Source organism: Anabrus simplex, chromosome 2 (genome assembly GCF_040414725.1).
Source record: "Anabrus simplex isolate iqAnaSimp1 chromosome 2, ASM4041472v1, whole genome shotgun sequence".
Classification (NCBI taxonomy): Eukaryota; Metazoa; Arthropoda; class Insecta; order Orthoptera; family Tettigoniidae; genus Anabrus; species Anabrus simplex.
In genome coordinates, this window is record NC_090266.1 from 1,093,016,805 (window position 1) to 1,093,029,260 (window position 12,456).

General features: G+C 40.6%; 1 protein-coding gene across 1 annotated transcript; it reads left to right on the forward strand.

Moving 5' to 3' along the window:
- Positions 1-1,932: 1,932 nt before the first annotated feature.
- LOC137498505 (uncharacterized) lies at positions 1,933-2,619 on the forward strand. Its single transcript, XM_068226087.1, has one exon. The coding sequence runs from the start codon at positions 1,933-1,935 to the stop codon at positions 2,617-2,619; it is 687 nt and encodes a 228-aa protein (XP_068082188.1).
- Positions 2,620-12,456: the final 9,837 nt, after the last annotated feature.

Genomic DNA, 12,456 nt, shown 5'->3' on the forward strand with positions numbered 1-12,456 from the left:
GTCTATAAGCCTGCTAGTTCAGTGGATGATGAGGAAACTGAAAGAATATATGAAGAGTTAGAATATTTATTACAATATGTAAAATGTGACGAGAATCTAATTGTGATGGGGGACTGGAATACGGTGGTGGGTCAAGGAAGAGGGGGTAATACAGTAGGAGAACTCTGATTGCGACAAGAGACTGAAAGAGGAAATCGGCTGGTTGAATTTTGCATTGTTGATAATTTAGTCCTTGCTAATACTTGGTTCAAACACCACAAACGACGTCTGTATAGATGGAGGAGACCCGGAGACATGGTAAGGTATCAAATAGAATTCATTATGATTATCAGGGTTTCAGGAACCAAGTGTTGGATAGCAAAACTTTCCCAGGAGCAGACGTGTACTCTGACCACAACTTGCTGGTCATGAAATGCCATCTGAAAGTGAAGAAGGAAAGGAACGCAAGGATATGGAATCTAGACACGTTGAATGAAAAGGGTGTGAGGAAAATGTTGCACAAGTACTAAGTTAAAAGGCTGAAGGAAACACAATAGAGGAAGAGTAGATAGTCATAAAAATTGAAGTCAGTAGGGCTGCTGAAGAAATGTTTTGAAGGAAGGAAAGATCATATAATAATCAGTGGATGACTCAGGAGATACTAGACCTGATTGATGAATGACGAAAATACAAGAATGCAAGAAATGAAGAGGGCAGAAACGAATACAGGCGATTAAAGAATGAAGTGCATAGAAAGTACAAGGTAGCTAAGGAAGAATGGCTGAAGGAGAAGTGTAATGTGTCGAATGGTGTATGGTCCTAGGAAAGGTAGATGCTGCATACAGGGAAACACAGTAAACCTTTCAAGAAAAGAAATCTAGGTTTATGAATAATAAGAGCTCAGAAGGAAAGCCACTTCTAGGGAAATAAAACAAAGCAGAAAGATGGCAGGAACATATCCAACAGTTGTATCAAAGTAAAGATGTAGATGATTCAGCTCTGTAACAAGAAGACTCTGTTGATGCTGATGAAATGAGAGACCCAACTTTGAGGTCAGAGATTGACAGAGCTGTGATAGACTTAAATAGGAACAAGGCACCTGGAATTGATGACATTCCCTCTGAATTACTTACTGCCTTAGGAGAAACCAACATGGCAAGTTTATTCCATGTAGTGTTTAAGATGTATGAGACAGGAGAAGTTCCATCCGATTTTCGGCAGAATGTTGTTATATCTATTCCCAAGACAGCCGGTGGTGACAAGTGTGAAATGTACCGCACCATTTGTTTAGTACCTCGTGCCTGCAAAATGTTAACATGTATTATTTACAGAAGAATGGGAAAACACGTTGAAGCTGAGTTGGGAGAAGATCGATTTGGCTTCAGAAGAAACGTGAAGCAATCTGACCTTACGTCTGATCTTAGAGGATCGAATTAAGAAGGACAAGCCCACGTACATGGCGTTCGTAGATCTAGAAAAGGTATTCGATAATGTTGATTGGACCAAGCTATTTCAGATTCTGAAGGTGATTGGGATCACATACCGAGAACGAAGAATTGTCTACAATCTGTATAAAAATCAGTCTGCAGTGATAAGAATCCAGGGCCTTGAAAATGAAGCAGATATCCAGAAATGCTGAATGGTATGGACGAAGTCTTGGGTAAGGAGTGCAAGATGAAAATAAATAAGTCCAAAACAAAAGTAATGGGTTGCAGTCGAACGGAGACAGGTGATGCAGTAAATATTAGATTAGGAAATGAAGTCTTAAAGGAAGTAGATGAATATTGTTACTTGGGTAGTAATGTTTAAATACAACAGGCAGTAAAGGAAATGAAGGAGGAATTTGGAAATGGAATCACATTCCAAGGAAAGGAAATAAAATCCTTGAGATTTGCTGATGATATTGTTATTTCATCTGAGACTGCAGGAGATCTCGAGAAGTTGCTGAATGGTATGGACGAAGCCTTGGGTAAGGAGTGCAAGATGAAAATAAATAAGTCCAAAACAAAAGTAATGGGTTGCAGTCGAACGGAGACAGGTGATGCAGTAAATATTAGATTAGGAAATGAAGTCTTAAAGGAAGTAGATGAATATTGTTACTTGGGTAGTAAAATTACCAAGGATGGCAGAAGTAAGGGGGACTTAAACTGCAGACTAGCACAAGCAAGAAAGAGCTTTCTTAAAAAATTGCTCACTTCAAACATGGATATAGGAATTATAAATAGGTTTCTGAAGACTTTTATCTGGAGCGTGGCATTGTATGGAAGTGAAAAATGGACGATAACCAGCTCAGAAATAAAGAGAAGAGGGGCTTTTGAAATGTGGTGTTACAGAAGAATTCTGAAGGTGAGCTGGATAGATCGAATCACGAATGAAGAGGTACTGAATCGAATTGGTGAGAGGAGATCGATTTGGCTAAATTTGACGAAAAGAAGTGATAGAATGAGAGGACACATCTTAAGACGCCCAGGACTTGTTCAGTTGGTTCATGAAGGAAGTGTAGGAAGTAAAAACGGTAGGGGTAGACCAGGGTATGATTATGACAAGCAGATTAGAGCAGACGCAGGATGCAATTGTTACATAGAATTGAAAAAGTTAGCACGAAATAAGGTGGCGTGGAGAGTTGCATCAATGGACTGATGACTCAAACAACAACACCTGTTTCAAAATTTCTCAACTATCTCTTTAAACCCGTCCCATGCACTGTTTATATTTCCCATTGATAATAATTGTCTTTTAAAATTTACCCATGCCTGTCTTATCAATCATATGGTATTGCCAAATAATCCTACTTTTACAACCTTCCTATCTATCACATTTACTTCTAACTACGACAGAGTTTCATGACCACATATACCATCTACTATTACTGTTTCTCTATAGAGATCATCTGGTTTTATTAGTACCACGGGGCCGATAACGTAGATGTCGGGCCTCTTAAAACAACAAGCATCATCATAAAGTATTATTATCAGCACCACGTCTACAACATTATTCCCTCTAGTTGGTTCCGTCATTTTCTGATTCAGCTGTCCTTCGGTATTAACTTATTCACAATTTGTGGTCATGCTTTCCGTCGTTTGCATTCTCTTCCCAGTTAACTAATGTTAAATGGAGATCATCCGCTAAAATAACATTCCTTTCTGCATCGTATCACATAAGGCCGTATCACCGCCACTGCAGCCTTATCAGATCTTTACACCCCAAAGACACCGATTGGCCTATTATCTTTAGAAGGAACTTACTAGGAATTTGAATCTAGCAAAGAAGGCAGCTAAGGATAACATGAAGGCAAGCATAATTGGCAGTCATACAAATTTTAGTGAAAAATGGAAGGGTATGTATAGGTATTTTAAGGCAGAAACAGGTTCCAAGAAGGACATTCCAGGAATAATTAATGAACAAGAAGAGTGTGTCTGTGAGGATCTTCAAAAGGCAAAAGTATTCAGTCAGCAGTATGTAAAGATTATCGGTTACAAGGAAAATGTCCAGATAGAGGATGTGACTAAATCTAATGAAGTATTAAAATTTATATATGATAACAATGATATTTACCATAAGATACAAAAGTTGAAAACTAGAAAAGCGGCTGGAATTGATCAGATTTCTGGGGATATACTGAAGATAATGTGCTGGGATATAGTACCATATCTGAAATACTTATATGATTATTGTTTGGTTGAAGGAGCTATACCAAATGAATGGAGAGTTGCTATAGTATCCCCTGTATATAAAGGAAAGGGTGATAGACATAAAGCTGAAAATTACAGGCCAGTAAGATTGACATGCGTTGCGTGCAAGCTTTGGGAAGGCATTCTTTCTGATTACATTAGATATGTTTGCGATATTAATAACTGGTCCGATGGGAGGCAATTCGGTTTTAGGAAAGGTAAATCCACTGAAGCTCAACTTGTAGGATTCCAGCAAGATATAGCAGATATTTTGGATTCTGGAGGTCAAATGGACTGTATCGCGATTGACCTGTCTAAAGCATTTGATAGGGTGAAGAGTACTGGCAAAATGAGTGCAATCGGACAAGACAAAAGAGTGACTGAATGGGTTGCTATATCTCTAGAAAATAGATCTCAGAGAATTAGAGTAGGTGAAGCTTTATCTGACCCTGTAATAATTAAGAGGGGAATTCCTCAAGGCAGTATTATTGGACCTTTATATTTTCTTATATATATAAATAATTTGAGTAAAGGTGTGGAATCAGAGGTAAGACTTTTTGCGGATGATGTTATTCTCTATAGAGTAATAAATAAGTTACAGGATTGTGAACAACTGCAAAATGACCTCGATAATGTTGTGAGATCGACAGTAGTCAATGGCATGATGATAAACGGGGTTAGAAGTCAGGTTGTGAGTTTCCCAAACAGGGAAAGTCCTTTGAGTTTCAATTACTGCGATGATGGAGCGAAAGTTCCTTTTGGGGAACATTGTGAGTATCCGGGTGTTAATATAAGGAAAGATCTTCATTGGGGTAATCACATAAATGGGATTGTAATTAAAGGGTACAGATCTCTGCACATGGTTATGAGGGTGTTTACGGATTGTAGTAAGGATGTAAAGGAGAGGGCTTGTACGTCTCTGGTAACACCCCAACTAGAGTATGGTTCCAGTGTATGGGACTCTCACCACGATTACTTGATTAAAGAACTGGAAAAAATCAAAAGAAAAGCAGCTCGGTTTGTTCTGGGTGATTTCCGACAAAAGAGTTGCGTTACAAAAATGTTGCAAAGTTTGGGCTAGGAAGAACTGGGAGCTGCTCGACTGAGTGGTATGTTCCGAGCTGTCAGCGGAGAAATGGCGTGGAATGACACTAGTAGACGAATAAGTTTGAGTGGCGTCTTTAAAAGTAGGAAAGATCACAATATGAAGATAAAGTTGGAATACAAGAGGACAACTTGGGGCAAATATTCATTTATAGGAAGGAGAGTTAGGGATTGGTATAACTTACCAAGGGAGATGTTCAATACATTTCCAATGTCATCGAAATCATTTAAGAAATGGCTAGGAAAACAACAGATAGGGAATCTGCCACCTGGGAGACTGCCATAAATGCAGATCATTATTGATTGATCGATGTTCATATTTTCCATGCTTAACTGTTTCGTAGATTACAGATTCTTCTTTCAGAAGTATTAATACTCCTCCTCCTATCGTTCCTAAACTCTCTGTACAATAAGCACTCCAGTTCCGGGAGAAAATTTCCGCAACCAGAATCGGCTTCCACTCCTCAGCCACGATGCAATTCCTGTCCGTCTCCATGGCTAATTGTTTAGCGTGCTGGCCATTGGTCACAGGGGCCCCGGGTTTGATTCCCGGCAGGGTCGGAAATTTTAACCATAATTCATTAATTCCTTTGGCACAGGGGCTGGGTGTATGACTCGTCTCCATTATCATTTCATCCTCATCATGATGCGCAGGTTGCCTGCGTCCTTAAAACGGAAAGATCTGGATCTGGCGAGACGAACTTGTCCTCGGATACTTCCGGCACTAAAAGCCATACGCCACTTCATTTTCATTCAATTCCTATTCAAATATTTGGTAAATATATTTGATTCTATTCCTTTCTTTACAATACTTCTACCGTTGTACACTAACAATTTTATGGCATCCGTACATGACTTCCTGCTTCCTATGTCATCACTCCTCCTTATTTCTCCCCGTTTCCCTGGATACACCTCCCTATATCTCTTCTAAACAAACCCCCATGTGATATGGACCATTGCGGTTCAAGTGAAGGCCATCTGAACGTAGATCCATATCTTCTCCCCACTCACTACGATTTTTAATTCTCACTCTCAGTTCCCCACTTACCAATGCCATAGTCTAATTTAACTCCGCAGTCACACTCCAGGCTTTCTCAAAATAATCTGAGCCCGATAAATTCTTTCAAGCCGGATGCTGGCCTATTTAGACATAGTCTCAGCGAGAATATTTCATATAACAAGTTACGGACCACCGGTGGATTGCATAGTCCTAGCCGCCTGAGGTCAACTAGGAGGAACAGCTCTCAGAATATATCCTCGAAATGCCCTCTCGTATTCAACCGCAACTGGTATTCCGGTTCTAAGGGCAGCTCCCGGCCTGCACCCCCTCTTCAACCTCCCCGTCCACACTTTCGCTTTCGCTTTCTGCCACATCCACCCAGCAACTATCCACCACCCCCACCTACAATCTTCCCACTACCCCCTCCTCCTCCTCCTAACCTCTTAAGCCTCCTACTCACCTCCCTGGTAAACTTCTCATCCCTGTACCATATCATAGCACTCCAGCTTCTCCCTCAACCTAGAGAAACCCCTCACTTCGTCACGCCACCATATGCAACCTGGTTGTAAAATCGCACATGTATCTTTTTAAATATCCATAAATCTTTGTATATATATATATATATGTGTGTGTTTAATAAAGCACTGAGGAACAGCACTTCCCTTAGCCAAGAGGCCAATCCTCCAACACACCCCCACTTAAACACATCACCGTTTTTCCCTCTTCCAACTCCATCAATCCTCCAAACCCGCCAAATCTCCTGGCCAGAGAGAAGGCGTTACCTTCTAGGTGGCTCACCCCTCCCATTTCCTAGGTCCTAGGCTACTCAGTCGTTGCCCTTAGTTCACGAACTAGGACGTGAGTACAGTAGCCCACACCACAAACCAGAGCAATATTTAGTGGACCGCAAAAGGAAATATAAAAATTATCTGTTAATATTATCTGCATCGAAAATCTGAACATAATAAAAGTGGTGTAAAAGGTAATTTCCCGTACTCTTATGTTTCTTGCGTTTTTAGAGCACGAGGAATTATAACGGTGCTATTCACCATTATTACACTTTTCACATTCCTCAAAGTATCTCCGGAAATACTACTATGTAAGAAATGAAATGGCGTATGGCTTTCAGTGCCGGGAGTGTCCGAGGACATGTTCGGCTCGCCAGATGCAGGTCTTTTGATTTGACACCCGTAGGTGACCTGCGCGTCGTGATGAGGATGAAATGATGATGAAGACGACACATACACCCAGCCCCCGTGCCAGCGAAATTAACCAATTAAGGTTAAAATTCCCGACCCTGCCGGGAATCGAACCCGGGACCCCTGTGACCAAAGGCCAGCACGCTAACCATTTAGCCATGGAGCCGGACACTATGTAAGAAATGCAATGGGCAATATAATTTCCAATCTTTTACATGTTGCACATTCTTACCGTATGAGCTATAATAATGCAGATATTAAGGAATTTTGATGTTAATTGCTAAGTCTAACAACGGCGAGAATCACTAACTTGGAAATATTGTTCAGTCTTCGTGGTACAAACTAAATGCCAGTGGTAGTGATTGTAGTGGTGAATGATTTTATAAGCTGCAAACCAGTGCTAGCTCTTATTGATCAGAAAGATCAAGATGACTCAAAAATGTGAACGAACCGTAACTCGAAGAATGAAGAAGGATGGATTCATATGAGAGGAGGTTGAAATCCCAGATATCGAATGGCATAATATAGTGGAGCCAGAAGAAAGCAAAATGCGATGGCCTACGATGTTCCAAGTCCATTAAATTTAACAATAATAACATTACAAAGAATGGTTATCGTTGTCCTTTTTATCTTCTGCCATACTTCTCCGCGGAGGTAGCACAACTGCTGCAGTTACAAAAGATAACCTTTCGTTGACGGGTACACTACAGATCATTTCACTCAATAATACGCTAAACAATAGTCTCCTTGGCTCAGCCGGCAGCACGCCGGCCTCTCACCGCTAGGTTCCGTGGTTTAAATCCCGGTCACTCCATTTGAGATTTGTGCTGGACAAAGCGGAGGCGGGACAGGTTTTCTCCGGGTACTCCAGTTTTCCCTGTCATACTTCATTCCAGCAACACACTCCATTATCATTTCATTTCATCTATCATTAATTAATCATTGCCCCTGAGGAGTGCGACAGGCTTCGGCAGCCGGCACAATTCCTATCCTCGCCGCTAGATGGGGGTTTCATTCATTCCATTCCTGACCCTGTCGAATGACTGGAAACAGGCTGTGGATTTTCATTTTCAATACGTTATATACTGTATTCACATAATAATTTTCACCATTGTATGGAAAATGTAGGCCTATACGTGCTCACGCTTCTAGAGGAAGACAAATTTCCTTTCATTCTTCTCTATCACTCATGAGCCAGTGTTTCTATCAAAATTACCTGTAAGAAATAGTGATTCGCAACTTTCATCCGAGGATTTGTGTAGACTGGCAGAACGTCACGCTTGTTGGTTCAGAGAAGGCGCGGGAGTGGCAGTTTATCACACGTGGTAGGGGGAGGATGTGCGAAAGGGGATTCTGGGATTGATGGGTTGAAGATGAGGTTGCACGAGGGGAGCGTGGTGCTTCCAGAAATCCCTTCGCACTTGCTCATGAGGCGATGAAGGGTGTGAGCTGCACAGTGATTGGGGATTTTATAATAATATTTGATTTATGTACTATACATACAAGTGTAACTCTGTCTCCTGATGAACATAAGCCTTATATTGTGATAGACTGCTCCACCGTCAATGGTTCAAAGTATAAAAGCGTTATTGCATTGCTTAGCTCCCTTTCTCCTAGCTTGGATAGCATTCTGAAAATTAAAGCTATGATTCACATTGTTTCGGTCCTCAGGACCCACGTCATCGGGTCATGGCCGTAAATAAATTACGAATGGCAGATACAATATTAAGTTTTCTCTCTTTCTCTGGAAAGTCGCATACCTCTACCAGAAGATGCTATACTTGTTTCCGGAAATGTTATCCTGAACTAATTAATGATTAATGCTGTTAGGTTGCATTCGGGAGATAGTGGGTTCAAACACGACTGCCGGCAGTTGTTTTCCGTCGTTTTCCATTTTCACACCAGCATTTGCTTGGGCTGACTTGAATAAGTCCACGATCGCTTCCTTTCCTTTGTTATCACATCGTCGCCATCTAAAGCAAATTGTAAAAATAAAAATAAAAGTTTTATGGAGCTAAACGATGAAGCTGTTCGTAGGAAATAAAATGTATTTCGGAACTCAAATAACGTGTCTGATATAGATTATATATAGTGTTTGGTTGAAGTGATTGGACCTAATGAACATGCCCATATGGTACAACTCTAAATCCAGACAATAATTTTATTCAATTTAACCAGATGTACTGTGTGAAATTATAGGGTAATATATAATTTTATTAATTCAGTTAATCGTTGTATTGAAATGCTGCCGGGCTGAGTAGCTTAGGCGGTAGATCGCTGTACTCCAGAGTTCAAGTTGGCGGGTTCGATCCCAGCTCAGCCCGTTGGCATTTGAATGTGCTGAAATACGTCAGCCACGAGTCGGTTGAATTACCGGTGCACAAAAGAACTCGTGCAACACGAAATTACAGCACTTCGGCGTCTCAGATAATCACAAAAATTGTTAGTGGGACATTAACCATTTTATTATTATTATTATTATTATTATTATTAAAATCACAGCATTTGGCACGTCTGGACGAAACTCTGCATAATGCACACGGCCTAACCACCCAAAAGCGGGTTCTATTGCTGTGATTTTAAGATCTGCGGCTGTGAAAGCAATTTTTGACATTATTATTATTATTATTATTATTATTATTATTATTATTATTATTATTATTATTATTATTATTATTATGATTATTATTATGAAATTGCCAATGGCAGTTGCCTCAAACTACAGAATAGAATTGTAGGTTACAAATAAAAAAATCTGCTAACCATGCTGTTATGCTGCTGTTTCGCCGATAATGATAATGGATAATTAAGGAAATATTAGCAGTATCGACACAAATTTTGTATACATTTTATAAACATATGTTTCTTCAGGCTCTGTATTTTAAAATGTTCGAAACGTTTTGATTATTCATTTTCACTTGTCCGGCTCCATGGCTTACTGGTTAGCACGCTGGCCGTTCGTCACAGGGGTCCGAGGTTCGATTCCAGGAATGGTCGGGTATTTTAACCACAACTGGTTAATTCCCCTGGCGCGGGGAGTGGGTGTGTCTGTCGTCTTCATCTTCTTTGTATCCTCAGCACGACGTGCAAGTCGCCTACGAGCGTCAGATCAAAAATTCTGCACCTGGCGAGCCGAAGTCCTCTGACACATCCCGGCACTAATAGCCATATGCCATTCTTTTCATTTTTATTTGATATCAAATGCAATATAACTTCAAAAACAGTGCAGTGGACTTGAGAGGAATTTTTGGAATGGAAATGGTTTGGGAAAGTAGAAATTATATGTAACAAACAGTTCATTCTGGACGTTTTGGTGTATTATATGTACACTTGGGTGCATGAAATCATGCCGTTATAGAAACAGTGGTTTATGTTGGTAACTGAATGTTACAACACATCTGCTCCCGCCAGACCCCTTATCTGTTTCTTAAAATTCCTATCTGTTGATTGGCAATTTTCCCTTACCACTTGTTCGCGTTCGACGGATTCAATAATATTATTCTTTTTACGTTTCACTAACTACTTTTCGGTATTCTGGGACACCATTGTTCAGTATTTTTTTCCTACAGGAGTTCCTTCACATGCCAGTAAATCTACCGACACGGGGCTGACGTATTTGAGCATCTTCAAATACCACCGGAGTGAGCCAGGATCGAACCTGCTAAGCTCTGTTCAGAAGGCCAGAACTCTATCGTCTGAGCCTACTTCTTATTTCTGAGACTGTTATTCGTTGGGATATTAATACATAAAATTAAACATATCATTTGAAATAATGTTATTCCCTTATCAGACTGTAAATGCAAGTATAATTTACGAAATCGTCCGACTCGTTGGCTGAACGGTCAGCGTACTGGCCTTCGGTTCAGAGGGTCCCGGGTTCGATTCCCGGCCGGGTCGGGGATTTTAACCTTCATTGGTTAATTCCAATGGCCCGGGGGCTGGGTGTTTGTGCTGTCCCCAACATCCCTGCAACTCACACACCACACACAACACTGTCCTCCACCACAATAACACGCAGTTCCCTACACATGGCAGATGCCGCCCACCCTCATCGGAGGGTCTGCCTTACAAGGGCTGCACTCGGCTAGAAATAGCCACACGAAATTATTATTATTATTATTATTTACGAAATCAACACATCAATCAATATAGGATAAACAATGTTATTAAAATAGGCAGACAGACAGATTTAAACCAATAATGTAACCTTAGTCACAATATTTTCTATTAGTTTATCCAGTATCCTCTGCTCGTGTCCCAGCATTTGCATGGAGTGACAATGGGAAACCATGGGAAACCATCTTTAGGATTGACGATTTGATTCGAACCTATCATCATCTGCATGCAAGCATACAGTTTCGCGACCCGTACCCTGTAGCCAAGTCACTCAATTGTGATATGGTATGAAGGTATAATACTCCATTGTGGATACATACATACATACATACATACATACATACATACATACATACATACTGTACATTACACATCTTGCGTTCAGTCTATAAGGTCATTGAGAAAGGAAAAAACATTTCTATGTTCTTCTCTTCGCACAGCAGTTGCTTTTGCGTACAAACGCCTTACCCAAATGACATTGAAAGCATAGTGAAACGAATTACCGCATTCTAAGTAAACTCTTAGGCCCAAAAACTAATTACCCCCTCGAAACTTCAGTCTAATAGCGTGTAACACCGGTTTGATAACCACATTCATTCGACAGGGAAGGAAGTCCACAAGTCGATGGTGCGTGAACAGTCCCTCGCATCCCGCAATACTCTTCTGATCTATTACCTTCCTTACGACTATTCACGCCTCCCAGCGACACATGGTCTTGCAGTCTATCAGAACAACGTTCGTTGTGTTAATTTCCCTGTGCTGATGAGTAAATAAACATGGACCTTAAATGCATACTGTAAGAGTATGCAAATACTTCGTGAAAATATACATTCCTTCAGTAAGGTACAATAAAGTTAATTTTCCTTTATATATTAGCGCAGAAAAATAAACGCAACGAATATTGTTCTGATGGACTGCATATCCATGTGTGGCCAGAAGGTGTGACCAATCTTAAGAAACATAAAGGGTAAGAAGAACATTTTGGGATGCGAGTTTTGTATGCCATTCCAGTTGTAGCCATATACAGATGATGAAATCCCATAGAGCCACCAAATTCCAGAGGTGCTGATGTCCGCATTCAGCAGCAAATTGGGCAACTTCATTCACTGTGTGGTCATGGGCATATCCATACACAATAGCCCCTTTTGCCAATCTGACACACATTTACTTCGACTCAGCTTGATGCGCTGTTCCCATACAACTGACACACACCACTTCAAGGCTATGGCCATATTTATGTGGTGAAGGGTCACATGACCATTAGGTACCAGTGCAACACCATCCATCCTACATCGCTCAAAAGCGACCAGTGTGCTTGTTCAAGGGTTTGACAAATGCTTTTCTCCGGTGTAGCGCTTATCTTCCTCCATGCAGACAAACTAATTAT